This window comes from Psittacula echo (assembly GCF_963264785.1).
Source record: "Psittacula echo genome assembly, chromosome: 15".
In the NCBI taxonomy this organism is placed as follows: domain Eukaryota; kingdom Metazoa; phylum Chordata; class Aves; order Psittaciformes; family Psittacidae; genus Psittacula; species Psittacula echo.
The window spans coordinates 4,383,365-4,405,729 of NC_137751.1; the positions used below are offsets into that span (position 1 = coordinate 4,383,365).

A 22,365-nucleotide genomic window follows, 5' to 3' on the forward strand; every position below is an offset into this window, starting at 1 on the left:
CAAGCAGCTGCACAACCCACATCACAGAATCCTAGAATAGTTTGGGTTGGAAGGGACCTTAAAGCTCATTCAGTTCCAACCCCTGCCATGGGCAGGGACACCTTCACTAGTGCAGGTTGCTCCAAGCCCCATCCAATCTGAGCCACTGCCTCACCACCCTCATAGTACGTCTGTAAACACCAACTCCTCCCTAAACCTTATGACTGCTTCCCTATGTTGAAGTCCTGAAATCAGAATACGGGACAACAGTCACTCTCGTGGTACGAAATGATTTGTGTCAGCTAAATCTGAGTCTCACAAACCATATCACGAGACCCATACTACAGGAAGTACCATCCTCACCTTCCACTAGAAAGAGATGGAAGTGACAGCATTTCTCCAAGAATTTCTCCCCCAGACACCTTCTCAAGACCTGCTGCCGTGCCTGATGCTAGCATAAGGGACACGAGGGACATCTCCTCCTCAGAACCCTCCCCTCAAGAGCCAAGACTACAACCAAAACCAGCCATGCTGCCAGCAAACTCCTCAATGCTTACAACCTGGGATACCCTGGGCACTACGAGACAGGTATTTTTTTCTATCTAACCCAGTTGCAGCATGTATCATCAAGTGCCAGAATAAAGAAGAGACAAGGAAAGAAGAGAAACTCAGATTTATTTATATGCCAAAACTATTCAATCAAAATGACACCAACTAGACACCAAACACCAAATTAGACACCAAACTAGTAGGTTCCTCCCTGTACCTCACTTTCAGTTGTGATGGCAAGCTACTCTCAGTTGGTATTTCCTCTAGCAGGATTCATTAGCTGCATAAACTTCCAGCTTTGCTCTCCTCCAACAGACTGTACAGGAGCTGCTGCTTCATGGAGTGATAAGGCAAAGAACAATTAGTGCTGCAGTAACACAGAAACGAAAGCAACTTGACTTTTACTATCAAGAACATACAGATATTAATCATGTTATTTCAACAGGAAGTTCTATACTGACTTCTTCTGAAGTCAAGAAAGAACAAAAAAGGCCCATTTATGCTTTCTTACACTGGGCTCTTTTTTGAGCTGAGACTAGAGAGGCAGCACTAGCCTCAACAGTGATCAGTTTTAACTAGAAAGAGGTTGGTGCTCTCCGTATTACAGATGCTACCAGAGCAGTGAAAAAGAAACCTCTATGAGATATATATCTCTAGATATGTAAAGAGCAGCTGATGACAAAACGCTATTGTGCATTGGTCCATATATATGTATATGAATATAGAACCACTGCGCAATAGTGTTTTCTCAGTAACTCCTTTTACTTCCCCCAGAGACACTAACATTATTAAAACCAAATGCAACTGAAGTGCTGTGAAAGCCAGTACGCTGAAAGAGCCTGCAGAGAGCCTGGGCGGCAGCGGGAGCACCCTGATGGAGCTCTCACCGTGGTTACAAATATTTTTCACACTCTGAAGCCACACCAGCCCCCAGGCCTGAAGTCCTGAGCAGACTACCCCTGAGCTGCTAACCCTGCAGCCCTAACTGGTGCCCACCAACACTAACCACAGTCGTTACCCCAAAAGGCTACCTCTGGGCCTGAAGCAACTACTTACTGGGTAAAAGCAGCCCTGGATGCCTGAAATGTTGGGGTTTGCTTTGTGGAAAGGAAGCAAGATGAATTCAAACCATAATGAAAGGCTTAATCCTTCCTTCCCTGCCAGAGGGACACAGTTTTCCTTGGGGAGTGAATGAATGAATTAGATGAATGAAGAATGGATTAAACTTCCTCAGCACACAAGTCAAATTATTCTTATCTCCATCAATGTAATCTTGCTTTTCCTCACATATAACTAACACAAAGCATCAAGTGAGAGCTACAAGAAGTATCAAAAGAAGCAATGTCCAAAATGTATCAAGTTTTGCAGTAAAATCTTATAATGAATTTGAACTTGTGGTCAAGCAACTGGAACCCTACAAAACCTGGGGCCGCAGCCCTTCAGCTACAGGCTGTAGCTCTTTGGCATTCTGTTTCTCTGGAGAAGCAGGACAGCACCCCAGAACTTCAGCGGTTTATTGGCACTTCTGAGACTCACAGTTCTTAAAAGGTGGTCTGAAAAATCTGTTTACTGCCAGCGTGAGGCCAGTGCCCATCCTTAGAAGCCTCAGGGTATTACACGCTATTCACCTATTCCTGGTCTCTAAAACAGACACTCCCAGATCCCAGCCAAGGCACAGAAATCATGCTCCATGTGGGACTGTTTCAGAAGGGAACTAACAACCCAGATGAGCTAGGCTGTCTAGTACCCATATCTGCAACCAAAAAAATCCCTGACGTGTAATTCCAGAGTATTCTGCTCTTCGTACTCCACTGTAGCAAAACGCACTACTTCCCCAGAGGCATATGGAGTCTGGCACTGAAGCTTGTGTTTTACAGAGGTCTGAGCAGACAGCTTATGCAACTCCATAACTACTTAAAATGAGAAACTGTAAACTGAAATGTGTTGCCCAAGTCCTTATCTGGGAGGTGGGCTGCTAGCATCAGCTTGACAATGTGCATGGCAGCAAGACCAGCAGCAGCTGCACGAAATAGGTTTTGGACAGGAAGTATCCCCTCTGCACATAAAAGTCAGAAGGTATTTGGACGCAGACCAACACTTATTGTTGTTTTCTGTTCTCCAATTCTCCTGGGCCTGACAGAATTAGAAAGGTACTGAACACTGCTCTAGAAGCAGTTACTGCTTTTTGTGAACACTCCAGATTTTGAACTGCAATAGGAACCACAGCAGCTGAATCACAATTCTCCAGTGAGGAAATTCCTTAAAAGTAGGTAATGCTTTTGAGAACAGGCTGTAGATTTTGCCATTAACTTATTCACCTCTACTCCACAACACACAAGTGCTCTAATCTCCTGGTATTTTTCTTACCTCTCATTTGTATTTCTTGTTGCTCCCTCTCTTTCTTGGCTTGGATGGCAAGAAGGCGCCTGCTCTTCACAGCACTGATCATATCATCAGCTTCTATTTCAACCCTGTGCTCCATTTTCATCATCTCATTTTTTTTCTTTTCGTTTCTTCCCATCATGTTCTCATCTTTCCCATTCTCCTTGCTCTTGGCCACCATTTCTTTTCGCTTCTGTTTTTCTGCTCTCTTCTTGTCATTTTCCTCCTTCAAGATAGCAAGGCGCTCCTTCCACAGCTCAGCCGACGTCTGCTGCTTGGCCTCCACATGGTCCTGCACCGAGTATGTCATCAGAATCCGGTGGCACAGGGCTCCAAGTATCTGCAATTTCTCTTCAGGAGTCAACTCAAAGAACTCAGATGTCTCCAGTTTCTCCAGAAACTCATCCTGTACTTCATTATCTTCAAAAGCTGCTGAATCCTTGCTTTCATCTATGTTATCTGAGACCTCACTTTCCTCTTGCACATCCGACTTGCGCAGGCACAGGCGAACCAACTCAGAAGCAGAGTGCAAAGTCAGTGGTATTTCAGAAAGCTTCATTCCCAGCTCAGCATAATCTTCAGCAATTTCATCCTGCAGCAGGGTCTGCAAAAGAATGACCAGTACTCGGTTCAAATACAGGAAGCCTCCCTTTTCTGCACAAAGCGCTTCCATCAGGGAAACTGCTGTGATAGGATATTGAGCATCCGGCATCAATAACCCTGAGTAACAGCTCAGGAACTCCACTACCATGGCAACGTCCCCGAAGAGTGTATTAGGAAGTCCTTCTGGGGTATCAACCAGTTTAAAAGTAGGCAAGCTCTTCCCTTTCAGATCTTGGTCCTCGTATCTTTTCTGTTTTTCCAGTTTTTCCTTCATCTCCTTCTCCTTTCTCTCCTTCGCTCTCTCCTTCAGTTTCTCTTTCAGCTTTTCCCTTTTCTTCTTCATGTACTCCTTTCGCTGCTCCTCCGTCATGGTGGCCCATTTCTTCCTGTGCTCTAGAAGCTCATAGCGTTTCTGTACTAAGCCTCGCAAATCCTCTGGGAGACGGGCACGATCCTCATTGGAGAGTAACCGAGCTGTTTTGGAGATGATGCAAGAAAGAGCACTTTTTTTGTCTTCCCGGTCTTTGTTTTCTTTGTAATACGCAATGAGATGGAGTGCTGCAGGAGGCAGATGTTTCTGTGGTTTGCTGGAAGATCTAGGGGTGCCTCCTGAATTCCTGGGAGCCCTGGACACCTTAGTGGTACCTTTAGCCATGTCCAGTAGTGTCATTTGTTTCATTTTCATCTTAGGGGTCTTCAAGCCTTTCCTTGGAGACTTTGATTTCCCTGATGACTTCTGCCCATTCAGAACCCTTTTGCCTCTTTGCTTTTTGTCCAAGGATTTGTTGCTGCCCTTTCCCAGTCGGCTCCTCTTTGGAATGTGAAAGTTCGAACCAAGTTTAGCCGGTGACACAATTTTCATCACTTCTTCCAGCTCCTCTTTAGGAGATTTTGAATTCTTAGAGTTTTTCATCTTTAGTGGAGAGCCAATAATAGATTTCTCCAAATGCACGTGGCACCACAGTGTAGGACTCAGTGGCTGGCCCAGGGATGATCCATCAGCTTTGGACTTCTTAGGCGGCTTTCTGTCAGGTGATCGAGAGCTCTTTCTCTTGGTTGAGGGGTTGAGAGTCATATACTAAAATTAAAGAAAGAATTCATTTATATTAACATTTAAAGGTAACTAAAAGTATCCTTTCCTGTCAACTACTTTTGCCTATTTTCACTTTTGATGTACTTTTCCAATGAACAGGGGGTACTCAGTACAGGAAGGGTAACAGGCTTCTGCAATAGCTTTCAACATTCTGCACTGTGGTCACTACGTGGGTTCAGGAGTCATCAGCTCACTCTGGAAAGTTCCCATTTAACTTCAGAAACTGAAACACTACAAAGAACTTTTAAACATTCCCAACTACATTACAGAAAACCCGAACAAGTTGTGTGGAGGGGTTTGCCTGGAAAATGCCGACATTCATTGCAGAAACAAGTCCTCTGATGAGAGACTTCCTCATGAATCATGGGGGATTCAGGCCTGGATCCCACCCTGCTCACTGCCCAGAGGAAAAGCAAAGGAGCATCTATGGGAGACAGCGGTTCAGAGGCTGGTTTCTGAACTGCATGAAAGCACCCAGAATGAAGGGGGGGGCAGGATTTGGTTCTGACGAAGGATTCTGTTCTGAAGCAACGCAACTGAACAGTGACTGGTTTTAAGCTGCTGAAATCACCTACCTGATAGGGCACTTTTAGCACAGAGCAGTTTAACCCAGAGCCAAAGAGAGACTGATTTCAGAACTCTCCCAGCATCTCAATTTCAGTTTCAGAATGCACCCAGAATACTAACGTATCCAAGAGGCAAAAAATAAAATACATGGATGTAACCTTTATGTGCTAAAAAACTGAGATTCCTTAGCAATAAAACACCTCCACTGTAATAAGCACAGCAAAAGGCACAAACATCTAAGCAACAATTATTTCAGAACAGACATACAGAAACACTATCAAGTTACGACTGCCATAGGAACACTCAGATTTTCTGACTCAGGGATGGTCACTCTTGAAGGCATTGTTTAAGAGCTCTCATTAGCCACCAGAGAAGTTTTTACTGAAGACTGCACAACCATCAAATCCGGTGTCTGCATTAACTTCATTCTACAGAAATTGTTTTGAATTCTTTGCTAAAGACAGTTACCTCAGCCAAAAGCATCCAGCATCAATATGAATCATAATGACAAATTTACAAATATTAGACCTAAAACTTATACTGGAGGGGGAGCCAAAAAAAGAAAGTTCCACCTTCAGCTGTGTCACCTCTCACCACCTTCAGCTGTGTCACCTCTCAAAGGGTCAGCCTGCAAGAGTGGACCTTCCTGCTCTGCAGCTCACTAAGCTGATGTACACTTTGGAGCTTACCCAACTGCCACATGAAGTCTCTGCCAAGACTGTCTAACAGTGGGGAAAGGGTGAGAAAGCAAAGGAGGTACTTTTAGGCACTCTTACCTTATGTGGGTCAAGCAAGAAGTCACTAAATTTACTGGGCAGAGCATATTTCTTCACTAACTCATCCTCCACGACCCACGGAGCATTCTCACATGTGCCAGCCCGGAGGGCGTTATGTCGGATGAAGTACCTTAGGATCTCCTTGTTGGGAGGACGCTCCGTGCGGACTAAACTATCTGCTGGTACGTTGCTGATGATCTTGGAGATAACAGACAGACTGTTAACACTTAACTTCTAACCACATTATAAATACATATCACGTGGCTAAAAGGAGGCAGGACTATTGTAGTGCTTCATGCTCACAAACTTCTCACTCCTTAAAGCTCTTGTGAAGGCTCAAACCAAAGGAAACTTGCAGAACTGACATGCACAACAGAGACTGGCATGAGATTGTTAGCCAAAAAAATAAAAAATATTAGTTTATGTTGCAAATTTCTTGCCAAAGCTTCACCTCTAACCTTCCTCTGGCTGTGCTTGCTTGTAACTTAGAAGATTTTACATGTTAACGTTCACTTTGTCTTGATTTTTTTTTTTTCTGAGACCAGAGCTGTGAGTGGTGCTGTACTCTGTGAGGGATGCTCACTAAATCGAGGTCTGCTCTGCCTTCTATGTTAAATTAGCAAGCAGATGACAGAAAGCACCCAGCAGTGCTGCAGCTACATGGAGCTTCCCAAAGCCCAGATACCTATAACTCTCCGAGGTGCTCGGTTAGAACAAGAGCAGCCTCTGCTGCTCACAATTTAACTAGTCTAACTGACCAAATTTTATTAACTGCCTGACCAGAGATTATCCAGTTAACAGCAATCCCTCTAAGGCTACTGGCAGCACCACGACTCAGTGTGTGGTACTAGGGAATTATCAGGTGTTACCATGCACAAAACCCAATTACATGTAGAAATAGTCGACAGTCTGTTACTGTACAGACACAATGACAGTGATTAATCAAACTTGTATATTCGTAATTAGAAATGATACAAACAGAGAACTCACCTTATCTTCATTTTTCAGTTTGACATCATATTTGTGTGGAAGGAATTTAGGTGGAACCCACTTCCGTTCTTCCTTCTTCAAAGAAGTGGGAAGCTTCCGAGGAGACCTACGTGCTCGGTCATCTGGTAAAGCGAGGGAAGAGATTCAGTGTCTTAGTACTGGAGGCAAAAAAAAAAAAAGAATCCAGAGCATCACCAGAGGGGGCACCTCACCCCCTGCGCACCCAGTGTTTGGTTAAACTAGAAACCAAATCAGGTTTCAGAATCCCAGACTGGTTTGGGTTGGAAGGGACCTTAAAGCTCATCCAGTTCCAACCCCTGCCACGGACAGGGACACCTTCCACTGGAGCAGCTTGCTCCAAGCCCCTGTGTCCAACCTGGCCTTGAACACTGCCAGGGATGGGGCAGCCACAGCTTCTCTGGGCACCCTGTGCCAGTGCCTCAGCACCCTCACAGGGAAGAGCTTCTGCCTAAGAGCTCATCTCAGTCTCTCCTCAGATTTTATAAATTTGGCGTTTTAAAAGTATCCTAAAGATGTAGGCTACAGAGTCCCTAAACAGCTCCAAAGGAAGAGGTAAAACCCATCTTTAAGGAGTACAAAGGACCACTTGGAATATTTAAACCGATCTCTCTACAGCTGGTAAGCTGCAAGTACCTAGGGAGAAAATGGTAGAAAGGGAGAAAATGTCTATAAAATTCATTAAGGGGAGAGAGGTTTCATAACCTAATCACAAACCTGTCCAGGGAGCTGCTGCTGAGTCCTACCTGCCTTTGCGATGCCATACTGGAAATAACTCTACTGCAGGAATTACTGGCTCTAAATTAAAGTAACTTTTAAAAGCATTTAACTTCGGCGGCCATGAAAAGTTTTCCAGTTCTGAGCCCCATGTGTACAGGCTCATTTAGCTTGAGATTTTAAGCATACTCATACAACCAGTCTCTTTATTCTCAAGAGAGATGTAACTGAAGGACATCACCTCACCAGCTGGTGTTCAGTCTATTATTTCTATATTCAGGTTGCAAATGTTAATCATTCCAGACAAAAATCCAAGCTTACTGAAGGAAGCAATCCCCAAATGTTTCTCTGTTTGTGGCTATGACACAAAGAGAACACTAAAGCAAGCATGCGAGATGAGAACAATTATCTACTAAGTACATGCAGAATATATGTAGATGGTAGACCAAAGTCAGGCTTTAAAATAAATAAATAAAAATTTGTCACATTCTAGGCCTGACAGCACTTAAGCTTCAGCAGCATTATAGCTTTCATGGTATAAAACCAAGTTCTGCCCCCTGCCTTCCAGAATCAGTCACCTCAGTTAAGAAACCGATCACAGATGTCACATAAATGTGCAGGTACTTTCCCCATTAGTGTTGCATTTCAGATAATGCAAAGTGGAACTCTCTGCTCCAAGCGTCACTCATTTTGGAAGTCTTCCCACTCATTAGAGTAGTTTTTCTTTAAGATACCCCCCCTGGATTTTCTAACAGTGATAGTACATGTGAAAGGAGATGAATCCTCTCATCACAAGGAGGCTGAGGAGTAACTTCTGCCTGCTTTGGTTCCCCATTTGTATTAAAAAGTCTTGGTAAATTCACAATCACTGAACTATGTTTCTCTGCTCAACGGCACAACAGAAGTTGCATAAAGGATACTTGAAGCTCTGTCAAAGTCCTACTTTCAGAGATCTGCCTCCACGTCTTCTAAGTGGCTGAACCTGATCTTCACTGGATGCACGTGCTATGCATAAGCAAGTTCCTGTCACAGGCCTGTGCATGACCTCTCCTGCAATTTACTTTCTAGATTCTAGAAATAGGGGTGACATCAAATCACATCAAACAGCACCTGGACATTCAGAGGTGGGGAAGAAGAAAGCACTGCATGCTTCTTTCTGCAGTTATCTCACAGAAAGTGTACTGTACTTCATTTGCTGTTGAATTCCACTGCAATAAAACTTACAGTCACTACACTATGGGAACCTCAGAAAGCATCCATGAGCTGGAGTCTCCTATTTTCCACTTATTCAGGATTTTTCCAAGGCAGTATTAGCTCCAACTACAGCTCAAGCTGCAGAACCTGCCTTCAGTAGCTCATTTCTGCCCATTTCCCGGAGTTTACTCCCTAAGCAGCTGAAAATACAAAGCCACTTCAGACTGCACATATGATGCAATGAAGCTGGTATAAAGCCTTATTTTGGGCTTCTGAAGCACAGCAGACTCCTAACCAGAATGAAGAGCTGAAGCTTGCTCTGTTCCTTTTTTCTCCTCCCACAAAACCAGCCAATTTGACACCAGTGTTAGCAGAAATGCTCAGGGCAGCCCTGCCCCCTTGTGTGTGCACAGGAGAACACAGCTCCTACACAGAGCCCGTGCAGCAAAACTCTTGCATGGTGACCTCAACCCATATGACCAGTGGTCACTGCTTTTACTGACCATGTTATGACCTTTCTGGCACCCCTGATCTGAAAACATAGAGGTTCATCTTTAATGGCAAGGGCAGGACAGTCCGAGTTTACAGACGTGACAAAAAACACAGGTCAGATCATCAGCTGAGCCAGAAACTGCAAAGAACAAAGGAATCCCCAATCCTGTGGGATTCTTTCCCTCTCCAATCACTCCAATGGCACTGCCAGCAAGAACCCAGCTGAACACAGCTCCTCACAACAGGCACACCAACAGACGAAATATTATGGTAGACTTAACTCCCAAGCCCCAAAATGCTGCTGTAAATTTGGTCAACAATCATTTTTAAAGTAAAAGGTACTTCCCAGGCCTTTAATGAGGTAGTACAAGAGAACAGCTCAGATTAGCCCTCCCACCCACAAGCCCTACTGCTATTTTAAAGGATAAGTATAAGACCAGATTGCTTCTGCAACATCTGTTTTTCCCCTTCCTGGTTATACAGAGGACTGCAGTGAAATCAGAACAGCTCAAAACTTCTTCCAGCACCCATCGGCAACAGCTGACAATTATTAAGCTTGGCAGAACTTGTCTTCCACTCCTGACTCTGCTATGAGCTTGCTGGGCTATTTCTGAATTTCCTCTTCTGTGTATCAGAGAAGGTTATGTGCACCTTCCCCAGATGCAGAAGTGGCCGTTGAATGGTTTATTACACAAGTAAATGGTTTATTACACAAGTAATAAAAAGGACTTCAAATAAAAAGACATCAAAAGGACTGCAATCTGTTTGAAAGCAGTTTTTGAAATGTCTTCTACAGAATCTTATTACTCCATCTTTGAAAAATTATGCAGGACATGAAAATTTTTTTCTCTCCTCTCTCAACAGTTCCTTCTCAGAGTTGAGAAAAGCTTTGGCTATCCAGTGTTTGGACACCCAGTGCTTCCACTGCAAGGAGGAACAGATATGAAAGAAGGGGACAATGTTTCAAAACATGCTTTATTTTGAACCCTTAGAAAAAAATTCATGTAGAAAAATGGAGATTTTTTTGTCTCAGTAGCTGAAAATTGGAAAGGGGATAAACCAAAAGTAAAACCACTTTTTTTGGTCAGCTGGGGACATGAAAGGGAATTAGAGCTTGTCTCCGCAGAGCAACAGGCTTCTGAACTGGAGGGTGTCTGTTCTGAGAATGATCATCATAGAATCAGACTGGTTTGAGTTGGAAGGGACCTTAAAAACCACCTATTTCCCCACCTAATCACCACCCTCACATAGATTTCAGTATTACACCCTAGAATGACAGCACATTTTCTGCTTCAAAACAGGCAAGAACAGCTGAGAGCTAACAGCACTGATGCCACCAAAGCTGCACCATCATTAGTGACAATCACAGAATTTTTCGACACATAACACTGCTTAAACATCCCAGATAATGTTCACAGCCCAGACCCAGGACGTACATAAGTTCAAATACTCACTTCTAGGTGCTATCTACTGGCATGGTATCTTACTACTTACTCATACTTTCCCTCCTGTTGTCATCCTCCTTCAAGATAGCTTCCTTCTGGTTGTCCTGTGCTGCCTGGCTGGAGTTCTCCTTGTCACTGGATGGGGAATCACAGGCACCATCAGATTTCTTTTCTGAGGCCTCTTCATCAACCTTCTCCAGGGGATGTATTTTCACAACTTTCACAGGCAGCATTTTCTCCTTACCAACCTGCAAGGCAATAGTGATGAAAACTGAACCTGAGCAAAACACATGAACTAATAAGCTTTAAACACTCCAAGGAAGGAAATATGCAGCCAGGACTACCTACAAGCCATAATTTGGCAAAACAATTGCCATCCTTCCTGAGGAAGGATGATCCTTCCCATGAAGCAATTACAGGGTTTCTTTCTACTACTCCTACCTGGAAGTTCTGTACAAATTGTTAAGAAAGAGAGAACTGCCAACCCTCAAGTTCTTCCAGTGTTTAATGATGCTACTTTCTCAGCCTGAGGAAAGAGTATGTCCACAGTGGAAGCTTGCTCTCTCAGCAGCCCCAGTTGAGAGTATGTCCCAGACAGATTGCAAGCACTTTATACCTTTCCCTTATTTTTAACAGGTTTGAGTTTTCCCCACCATTCCCAGTTCCAGAGGGAATTTTCCAACTGTTAGGGCATAGAGACTTGCAAGCAGTTGACTTCAAGATACATTACTTTAGGACTATTACTCCTCCTGGGAACACATTAGAGAGGGTCATGGCAGGTGATAATTTTTCACTTTTTCTAATTACATATTTATGTATATTTAAATATGTACAAAGACCATCACACATTTAAGCAGTATAATAAATATATCTCTATTTCCCTACACACACGGATCAGTCATTTTCTTCTTGTCATCAGTATAGGTCATCCACTTGCTTCTGCTTATAGAACCATTCTGCATTCAAAAGCAGGTGCTGTCACGGGGATTCTACAGAAAAGAAACTCTCACCATCTTTCTGATGATGTGACTAACACATCCTTCCCATCTCCTGCTTTTAGATATCCAAAAGGAGCTCTGTGCAAAAAGCATGGGATAAAATAGAAAACGGATCCTTACCTCAAAGTCACACTCTTCTCCCACTGCAAATTTGGTCATGATCTCCAGCCAAGCAGCATCCACCAGCTTCTCCAAAGATACAGTGTTGTGGTGGACTATTTCCAGTACCAGTTTCTCATACCAGATGGGGAACTCCTCCTTCAAGCTGAGCAAGCACAGAAATTTTCATTATTCCAGGAATAAAAGCCAAACTGCAGAGTCACCTCCCATTTCGCAATCCGGGAACATTAACAGCCAGGACAATGTTGGAGGCAGATGCCACATTAGCATGCAAACATCCCTGGGCTTTTGCTGCCCTTCCCCAGCACCTCCCCACAATGTTAACTCGTATAACAATACAAATTGCACTCTTCCTCCCAGAAGGAACACCAGAAAGTGTTCTGGAAGAGCAGCACTGATGGTGAACTCCTTCCTGCCGGTCACTAACTGCCTCTCTACCACGTTTTAAATATACACCAAGATCACGCAGTGTTTCTGGGGCTTGTTACTTTAAGATTTTTGCTTCCAACCAACACCACCATGATGCTGATGAAGATCTGGCATTTCTTTCTTTCCGAACAGACTGCTAACTCAGGGAACAAGATAGAGGCAGGTTAACACAATCCAATTATCCTTCCAGAGAAGGATGTTTTGCGTGTTTCACCACAAGATGATCTTCAAATGTTTTCACATAGAGAAAAGAAAGGACTTCTACAAATTGACCTGAATGATTTTCTTTCTAGAAGATCAGGTCTCTGCTGACAGAAGACTATGAAATCCATTGCATAAAGCTTTCTGGCTAAAAAGTCCATTTCAAGTTACTTTAAGGAGGAACAAAATACTCCATTTTTCCAAAGCCCTTTTAGCTTTCCAGGCTCCAGGATGCAGGGCTGACAATCCTCAGCTCTATCTGCTGTTCAACTGTCACTAGCAAATTTACCCCTTTAGCAAACTGCTAAATGAACTTTTTTTATTCAGACTAGTATCAGGTATTCAGCAACCAGCAAACTGCCTGAGAAGCTTTCCATCCCATTTCAAAGGGACAAAGCTAAAAATCTCATTCCACAGCCTTTTTTCCCCCCCTCCATATTTAGAGAGGCTATAGCTAAATTTGCTATTGAGAATCTGCCATTTATCCTTCATTTACATTTCTCTGTGCTTTCAGAAGTGGCCAATCAACCCACCACTGTTAACCAAAACTAGGTGACACCAGACCAGTAGGCTTGGTCTCAGGATTTTAAACTAACGTAACTAGCTCTGCACCCTCCTCTTAAAGGAGAATGTTCAGGAGGAAAGACTGACTGATGACAGTAGTACTTTAGCCCTCATGGGAATTAGGACTATCAGCAAACAGGTTTCTTATTTGTTGCCTTTAAGGATGCGATTAACCTCAAATGATGGGAAATTTCTCCTTATGCTAAGGCTAATGAGTAGACTCTTCAAAGAGGCAGTAGAACGTTTCATCCTTAGGCACTACCACTGCCCATCTCCTCAGTTTAAACCCAGGGAAAAGCAGTCACAGAAGTCCAAGCCACCAGTTCACTATTTGTTTGGCATCACTTCTACAACGTGGTGATCACACAGCAAGTTACAGACCTTGTCTGAGCCAAGGCCTTGCACCTTTACAGAAAATTCACTTCTATGGCATGAGTGACGCTGGATCTCAACCAGGGCTTTGTGGCCAGTGTTGTGTGCTAGAAGGGAAGGTCAGGGCCATGGTAGCACTGGAACACTGGTGGGCTGAACAGAGCAATGATTTCCGCTGGTTTTCCTTTGTTCTTTATGGTTTCAAGTAGAGCAGATCCCAAAAAGAGCATCCCAAAATATTTTTTTTATTTAGTACAACAATTGGTTCCAACGCAGATCTGGAAACCCAAATTATAGCTGTGGCCCTGGCTGATGGAATACTTTAACAGCATCTTTTTACTGCATTTTTACTTTAGCTCCTTCAAGATTTACCTTTTTCCCCCCCCTCTGTAAAATTCCCATTACTCAAGGGACTTTAAAATAAGCCAAGCATCACATGCTGAACTATTTTGGTTTAGTAATACAGTACTAAATAAGTACATTACTCAACTGCATTAGTGATGGCATCAAATTTGGACTTAAGTTGCTTTCACCTCCAGAATCTAGTTACAGCCAGTAAAAAGCTTCCTACCTCACCTCCTAAGCCAGCAATCACATATCATTCCTAAGCTCACGATTCTGCAACTTACCAATTTATTCTTTGGTACTTACAGCTCAGCAACTTCCTGCTCCTCCTCCCAAGCCTCTTTGTGCGTCAGCTGGCTGCTTCCTGTGCTCTTGCATGTCCATATGCGTTCACTGTACCTCTCCAAACGTGCTTCGTACTCTCTGTAGAAGTGGCAGCTCAGGAAAACAGACTTATGCAGTGGAGAACATGACCACAACACAGGAAAACCAAATTCCATAAACCCCCAATACTGGACTACACCAAGGCTGAAGACTGCTGTCATACAGTTTGACCCTGTGTCTACCACCAAGAAGCTGCTCACATCAGACAGGTTTTCAGACCAGGATGCCCTAAAGCTCTCAGCACTGAAATGTCCACCCTGTTCATCAAGCATACAGAAGGTAACACACCGTCGTCAGTTCAGCTGAACTGCACAAGAGGAATACACGTCTGAATGTCCTGTGGCATTGCTGTTACTTCTCAGTTTTCCAGGCTGATTGATCAGAAAAAGCACAAACTGTATCAGAGGCACGTGCAGGAGTCATGGCACCAACTGCTGCTAAATGCCTGACAATAACAGGAAACTACTACTACTAATGCCTGAGGGCAGCGTCCACTGTACCCAGCACACACAATCCTTTGAGGAAAAAACCCAAGGGCTTTGTAACTGAAATCACATGGAAGTTCACCTTTCCTTTGGCTTCCAACAAGAGCAGCCTCCTGCACCAGCACAACATGAGGACCTTTCTCACCAGCTACATGACCTGCTGCCCATACCACAGCAGCCTCAAGGCTGAGTTACTCTGGCCATTCAGATTAATACCCATTCATGCAGACAGCACTGTGAATGACAGCAGTAGCTACTGTGCTGTGTCTGGAGCTATGCTCTGCCCATTCCACCAAAGCAGTAATTAACTGGGAGTGTAAACAGATACAAGCTACTTCATACTTTCTATGAATAGCACATGTACAGGCACAGTTATCAGAAAAACCAGCACAGTATAAATCCACACCAATTTACCCAGCAGCATTCTACTCAAGTCACCATATGCTTACCAAGAGTAACTGAAGTGGAGAAATCATGGGAGAAGTAAGAGCAGCATCCTTCCCCTCTCTTGCAGTGCACTCACCAGCAGAGAAGCAGGCACGGTGCACAAAGCATGCCTGTAACAGAGCAGCAGCTCAGCCCGGCACAGCACAAGTGCTAATTATGAGTCTTTGTGAGAATGAGCAGATTGCTCCACGCTCCTGTGAAGGCAGAGCCACAGCAAACTGCTCACTGTGTCTCACATATAGAATCATAGAATGGCTTGGGCTGTAAAGGACCTTAGGATCATACAGTTCCAATCCCTCTGCCACGGGCAGAGACACCTCACACTAAACCGTGTCACCCAAGACTCTGTCCAACCTGGCCTTGAACACTGCCAGGGATGGAGCATTTACCACTTATCCGGGCAACCTGTGCCAATGTCTCGCCACCCTCACAGTAAAGAACTTCCTCCCTATATCCAACCTGAACTTCCCCTGTTTCAGTTTGAACCCATCACCCCTTGTCCTATCACTACAGTCCCTAATGAAGAGTCCCTCTCCAGCACCCTTGTAGCCCCCTTCAGACACTGGAAGCTGCTCTGAGGTCTCCACGCAGCTACTCCAGGCTGAACAGCCCCAACTTTCTCAGCCTGTCTTCATATGGGAGCTGCTCCAGCCCCCTGATCATCCTCATGGCTTCCTCTGGACTTGCTCCAACAGCTCCATGTCCTTCTTATGTTGAGGACACCAGAACTGCACACAGTGCCCCAAGTGGGGTTGCAAGACTGCAGAGTAGAGGGCCAGGATCACCTATGTCTTTCAAGAAATTAAAAAATCCCAACAAAATTGGTTGCACTAAGATTCCTATTTGGAAATTACAACTCCAACAAAACCAATTTTCCTTGATATTTCTTCACAGCCCCACAGGAAAGCACAGTAAGGTGCAGAAGCTATACTGTGGACCTTGATATACAGGTATCTTCACAGCAACTGCTGCTACACAAGACTGTGAGCCAGGAGCAGACCCACCTCCAGAGGAGGCTGTACTGATGGAGCATTCCCTCATCCTGGAACAGGTCTTAAAACCAAGGAGAAACCCAGCAGTTCCCCAGCCTACTCTGCTTGTGGAGTGTCCTGCTCATCAGCAACCTGACAAGTCATCTCCCACAAAGCCTCGAGCTCTCTGGCCAATCCTTACCCCTCCCGGTGCTTTCAAAGATGCTTAAAGTCTCCCTAGAAACACCCTAGAGGTGCTGCAGGGCAGGAAGCACATCATGGTGGTGGGGTGATGGCAAGGAGTAACCACAGCTCAGACAGGAACCCATCTGCACAGCGCCACTGATCAGAATAGAGGTGTGTTTTTAACCAATCTCTGTGGCAAGACTGAAAGAGGAGGCAAAATAAATAAACAAATATCCAACAAAAAAAATGGGGTCTCCCCCTGTAATTACAGCAATTAACCACTTTCATAATGGCTAAAGTGCAACCATAATGCTGCTCCTTCCTATGACTTGCCCACAAAAAGAAGAGTTAAAAGCAAATTCAATCCTCACAGCAAACAGGAGCCTAAACACACAGAGACAGGTGGTCTTCATCCTTTAGCCCCACCTCACCCTCAGGCTTCCCTTCTGCATGTCTGGAGACACCACCAATCCAGAGGGCTCACAGCTGCTGCAACACGAGTGCAGGGGGAAAGACACTTCCTCAGAGCTTGGGATGCTGCTGCCTTCACAGACTTGCAGTAGCCTTAACTACAAACAAATATTTGAGATACGGCTGGGAAATAAAACTATGGTCTACTTCTCTTTTACTAGTTCATCAACTTTCTTCTCTCTAGATCTGTGAAGAAATCCCTTTCCTTCTAGCAAGGAGAGCCAATAAATGCTGATCTCCAGCTGGAAAGGAACTGAAAGATACACTTCTTCCTAACATCACTTCCCAAACTGACAGAACTTTCCCCTCCTTGTGCACACCTCTGAGAACAAGCTTAACCACACTATACCAGGGCCCATGTTTGAGTTTCAACACCAAACTCAAAAAAGCCTCAGGTACAGCAACTTCCCTTTCCAGCTCAGCTCTTCCTCTCACATGCAATTCAATTCCACCTACAGCTGGTCAGCTGGTCTGACACTGACCCTGGACACATTCCTTGCCCAAGCTCCAGAGTCACGCCTACAGTGCCCACCCCGCTCTGGGCTCTGCCATGAGCTCCCAACGCCAGGTTCTGCTCCGAAACCCTGGGGAAGCACAAAGCCAAAAGGCAGGAGGATGCTTTTGCAAAGTTTATTCTCACTCAAACTTTCCACTCCACATGTGCTGTTTGTCCTTTCCACTTGGATTGAAAACAAACCCCAGAATGTTCAGACTGTTCAGCAGGTCTGACCCAGTACTACGGCTGGTGTGCCACAACCAACCCATCTCCACACACATTTGGAGCTGCCATTGCCACAGGGTCCCAACACAGTAATAAATAACAAACCCTGGACACCAGCTTGTGAATGTTCCCCCAAAAGCCATCAGTAACTCACATGTTAAATTAAACAGCTGACTACCCACTGCATAACAGTTAACACATCACATCTGTTTGCATCACACTGAAGATCATTTAATGCTGAAAGGCAGAAAACAAAGAATAAAAACAAGGGACGCTTTTAGGGGAAAAAAGTCATGTTTAAAAGTAAACAAGCCAGCCACACACAAGCAGCTATGAAGCAGATCTGAAGTTTACTTCTTCCTGGGTAACTGATCCTCTCCCAGAAATGACTGTCAACTCCAAAATAGCTTTAGAGCATCTCAATTGTTTCCACCTTACCTAAGGCAGCAAACCTACCCAGAAGGCCAGCACTGTTCTAAGAAACCACTCCGTGGGGGGAGAGCAAAGCTTTTCTAGAAGTGCAGAGCTTTGGTGCTGTCATCTTTCAGCCAGAGTTTAACTGGCTGGTACCACAACAGCCTTGAACCTATAGGCCACAAGCAGCCAAATTCCTTATGTTCTCCATGCTGCTTATCACACAGAACACTAAAGGCAGACGGCAAGCTTTTGTCTGAGGAGGAAAGCAGGACAGCTTCCCCAGACGACGCTGACGGCTGAAGGAAAGCTTTGCCTGGTACAGTCCCTTCTTGCTCCTCCAGGCTGGTTTGCTCTCAGAACCAAGTGTCTCCCTTGAGCTGGCAGCACTGTCTTCCAAATCACATCCAATACAGAATACACACACTGCTGCAGCCCCACACTGTTCACTACGGAACTAATGCGGTCTCTGGCAGGCATCAGATGCTCAGTACATGTGCCACAGCCAGGCTGCAGAGATGACATGAACCTGACAAGGCCATACCCTGCATGAAGCATTTGCCTGACACCTCACCTACCACAGAGAAGGCCTACAGAGCTCCTACAAGAATGAGTCCACCTCCAGCCACCCAGAGACCCATCTGTCCACAGCCACACAACCAACAGTGCTTGCACCAAGTCCAACCTGATAGGCCAAAGGCTCCACCAGGACACAGTGGGCTCTACACAAGAAGGGTTCCCAGTTTTTCGGAGGATTTGGCAAAGGAAGCCACAGGAAGCTACAAATACGAAACTGAAATAAACACCTGAACTCTCATGACCATGTTATCCCAGAATCCCAGACTGCTTTGGGTTGGAAGGGCTTAAAACTCATCCAGTTCCAACCCCTGCCACGGGCAGGGACACCTTCCACTAGAGCAGCTTGCTCCAAGCCCCTGTGTCCAACCTGGCCTTGAACACTGCCAGGGATGGGGCAGCCACAGCTTCTCTGGGCACCCTGTGCCAGCGCCTCAGCACCCTCACAGGGAAGAATTATCCATCTGTTCACTGCTGCTGGACATGCTCCTGATACATGCCCATGGAGCATGCCTCCTCACATGCAATACCCCAATCTTAATTTTTGGTTCAACCTAAACTACAGCTGCAAATCCTAACCAAAAAACAAACAAACAAACAAAGGTCCTCAAAACTTTTAATGTCTTCCAAATCCCTCATTTGTAGCTGCAGGGTAAGGATGGACACATCCTTTGGAGGAAGAGCCGATCAACCACTTTTCAAGGTGGAAAATCAAACGTTCAGGAGACTCTATTTTTCAAGGCCTTTGCACAAATGGCACAAGCATGGTGAGGACTCGTGTACCTTTCTGCAGGCTGTTCCCATCACCAACATTCCTTCCGCGCTATCAAGGACAGACAGAAGTGACCAAAAACCCCTCCAAGTCTTCTTTAGGTAACATGTCCCTTCAACTGACTCACTTGCAATTTTCTGTTCCACTTTTTGCCTGGCATATATTATATACAGCAAACAAAGCAAGACAGAAACCCAACATTACTTAGTTTCTCTTTTTTAGCTTCATGTCTACCTACCACAATGAACTTTCTAGAACATGCTAGGCTGCCCGCCTCCCACAGCGCTATGAAGTACTTTCTCCAAGCAAAGAGCATCTCTCTAGAACAGCAGTGCTTGCACTGGTTCCCTCTGACCCTGCAGCTAATGCCAGTCCCTCTGAGATAAGAAACCACCCCTTTCTTCCCTTAATATTAATACCATGTAAGTGTCTGCAGAAACACAAGTCCTCCTCCACCTACTCATGGATCCACAAGAGCCATACCACCGGGCCAGCGCTTTCAGGAAGTGCCCTACAACTCCTCTGTGCTGCCCCTACAAGACAGACAAACCTCAAAGCCACACTTTCTTTCACAAAAGTAGTAATCAGGTTTAATCTGCGTCTCTTTGATCAGTGATCACTCTTCAGAGGGAAAGGCAGAGCACAGGTTTTGTCCTGGTCACATGGATGATCAAGGTGCTTGCAGTTTGCACACACCACGATAGCAGGCTTTGGAGTTACAGACAGAAAGCTTTAATTTCAAATACTACTGAAAAGCAAGTGTCTAACCCTGTACCCAAGAGCATTTTATTGGGCTGAATGCACTAGCGATGCTTATCTGCGTTAAGAGGTGCGTTTATTCTTCCAAAGCTCCCTAAACCTTCCTAGGGGCTTCCACCAGCTGTTGTCCATCTGAAGGAACAAGACACTCTCCAGCACAAGGCCTTGTGTAAGTTCTGAAGCCCCTTTGTCTTCTGCACCGCCAAGACCTCCGAGGTACGTCCCTATTTAGGTTCATGCATTTCTCCCGCTCCCACTCCTTCAGATTTAGGTCCCACCACAACCCCTGACCAGGCTGCTCACACAGTGATCTGCGGGGACCTAGACTGTGACTCTGCCTCCGCAGGTGCTCAACGCCTGCACCGCTACCGGCCAGGCCCAAGGCTGCTTCCCGCCGCTGTCACACGCCAACTCGCGTCGAACCGTGAAGAAAGGTAATAACTAAAGATGGGTTTCATGTAAAAGCGTGCAAGAGGGAGAGACTCCGTCCGGAGCGAAACCCTGGTCTCTTCACAGACGAACTGCCCCTCGCTGCGTCCCTCTGTTCCTTAGGGGAGTACGATACCGATCCCCACCACCCGGGTGCACCGCCGGAACCGGTTCCGGCGTTAACTGCGTTAAGGAGCCCCTTCCCACTGGTGCCCGCTGCACACGCCGGAGCCCCCGCTTCCCGGCAGCCGTTACCGCTTCGTCGCCCTCCACGGCCGCCCCAGAGCGCCCCGGCGCCGCTGTCCCCGCCTGGAGCCTTGTCCTGAGCCGAGGCAGAAACTTGCCACGGAACAACCGCCTCGCCGCCGCTCGGGCTCCCGCCCGCCGCCATCCCCCAGCGCTCAGCGCCCCCCGGCCACGGGAGGATCGGGTGCGCTGCAGAGCCTGGCTCCGCACCCGGCACCGGCGAGTCCGCTCGGCCCGGGGGCTGCCGCCGCAGCCGATGACAGCGACGCGGCCGGAGCTCTGCAACCTCCACCCCCCGCGCCTGCCGCCCCGTCCCCGTTCCCCGCGCCGGGCGGATACTCGCGAGTGCGGAAGGCCTCCTGCGTGTGGGGGATGACGAACCGCTCCCCGGGCTCCCCCGGCGGCAACGGCCTGGCCAGCGGGAAGGGTTTGCGGCCCAGCAGCGGCGCCATGGCGGGGCCCGGCCGCAGCCGCCGAATTCGCGCGACGACCCCGACAGCGGCGGAGCCCAGGCGGGACGATTGAAAAATGGCGGGAGATTCCCCTCCCCCCGCGGCGGGCGGCGGGACGGGCCTAGCAGCGCGCACCCCAAACTGCTCCCGCCCCGCAGGGCCCGCCCCGCCGCCGCCGACCCGCGAGCCTATTGGCGGGCCTCCAGCGCTGCCGGCTCTCGATTGGCTGCACCGCCTGCCAATCGCTGCGGGTCGCCCCGCCCGCTGGCGCAGCAAGCTGGCCTGCACCGCGCGCGAGGTGAGAGGTCGCGTTATGTAAGCGGCAGAAAGCGCGGCGCCATTTTGTGTCCCCATTACCCGCCCGCCCCCCCTTCCCACGGCGGCCAATCAGCGCGCAGCCACGCCTCCCCGCCCATCCGGGTACCTCGGCAAGGCCGCGCGCCTAGCTTTGTCCTCCGCGGCACGCTCGTGCTGCTACCGCCTCTTAAAGGGGCAGCGGCGCGCGGGGTATTGTGGGCCGGCGGCGGGTCCGCGGCGGGCGGGGCGGGTCCGCTCCGGTCCCAGAGCCCGCGGGGCAGTGGAGCGGCAGTGGCGGCGTGGGTCCGGTGCGGTGGCGGGTGTGCGGGCAGCGGGGGCTGTCCCGTGTGCCCAGCGGCGGCTGCGGCTCCTCGGAGCGCTGCTGGGTGGTTCGGTGCCGGGCCGGCGCTGGCTCCAGTGCTCCTTGTCCGAAGCAGGCCGGGCGCAGGGGTCGGAGGCCCCGGCTGCTCCTGCGGAAGGAGAGAGGACAGACTGCCGCGAGTTATGTGCAGAGGTGCCTCTTTGATCGGTTGTAAATAGACAGCCGCTCTCTTCGAGGCTGTGTCTCACGAGTGTTGGTTGTGGGTCGGGGGCAGCAGCTCGGGCCCTCGCAGCCGTACAAGCCTGGTGCGTCTCTCTAACCCCTTCTCGGTGACAGGAGGGCAGCTCTGTCTATGTGAATTGTATCAATCCTGGATGGCTGCTGATGCTCTATGCACCGGGGAGCAGCTCGGATGAGCAGCAGCAGCCGTGGCAAGCTGGTTAGAACTGTGCAGGGTGAATTTAGCTCCGCAAAGGACCTGTGAAGTTAGGCACAGCCGTGGTACGACCTGGAGTGGAGGTGTTAGATACTCCCATGATGAATATGCACTGAAAAAGCATAACTTTTGCATAAATGTTGCATAAACAATGCTAACATAG

At 47.1% G+C, this 22,365-nt stretch overlaps 1 protein-coding gene across 10 annotated transcripts in view; it reads right to left on the reverse strand.

The window, feature by feature from the left end:
- Window positions 1-21,372, reverse strand: part of BAZ1B (bromodomain adjacent to zinc finger domain 1B) — a 48,817-nt gene extending 27,445 nt beyond the window's left edge. For 5 of the 10 annotated variants that reach the window (XR_013958043.1, XR_013958044.1, XM_080629830.1 and 2 more), the window contains exons 1-6: window positions 14,141-21,004; window positions 11,924-12,068; window positions 10,855-11,053; window positions 6,940-7,061; window positions 5,950-6,147; window positions 2,896-4,591 (exon numbers count right to left, since the gene is read on the reverse strand). Coding sequence is in view for 8 of the 10 variants with exons in the window: in XM_080629830.1 (XP_080485956.1) it covers window positions 2,896-4,591; window positions 5,950-6,147; window positions 6,940-7,061; window positions 10,855-11,053; window positions 11,924-12,068; window positions 14,141-14,490 (2,710 nt within the window). In the remaining 2 variants the exon portion in view is untranslated. Of the gene's footprint in view, window positions 1-2,895; window positions 4,592-5,949; window positions 6,148-6,939; window positions 7,062-10,854; window positions 11,054-11,923; window positions 12,069-14,140; window positions 21,005-21,034 lie in introns of those variants that run through there. The other 5 variants (XM_080629833.1, XM_080629831.1, XM_080629828.1 and 2 more) reach the window with 5 other exon arrangements.
- Between the last annotated feature and the right edge of the window lie 993 nt (window positions 21,373-22,365).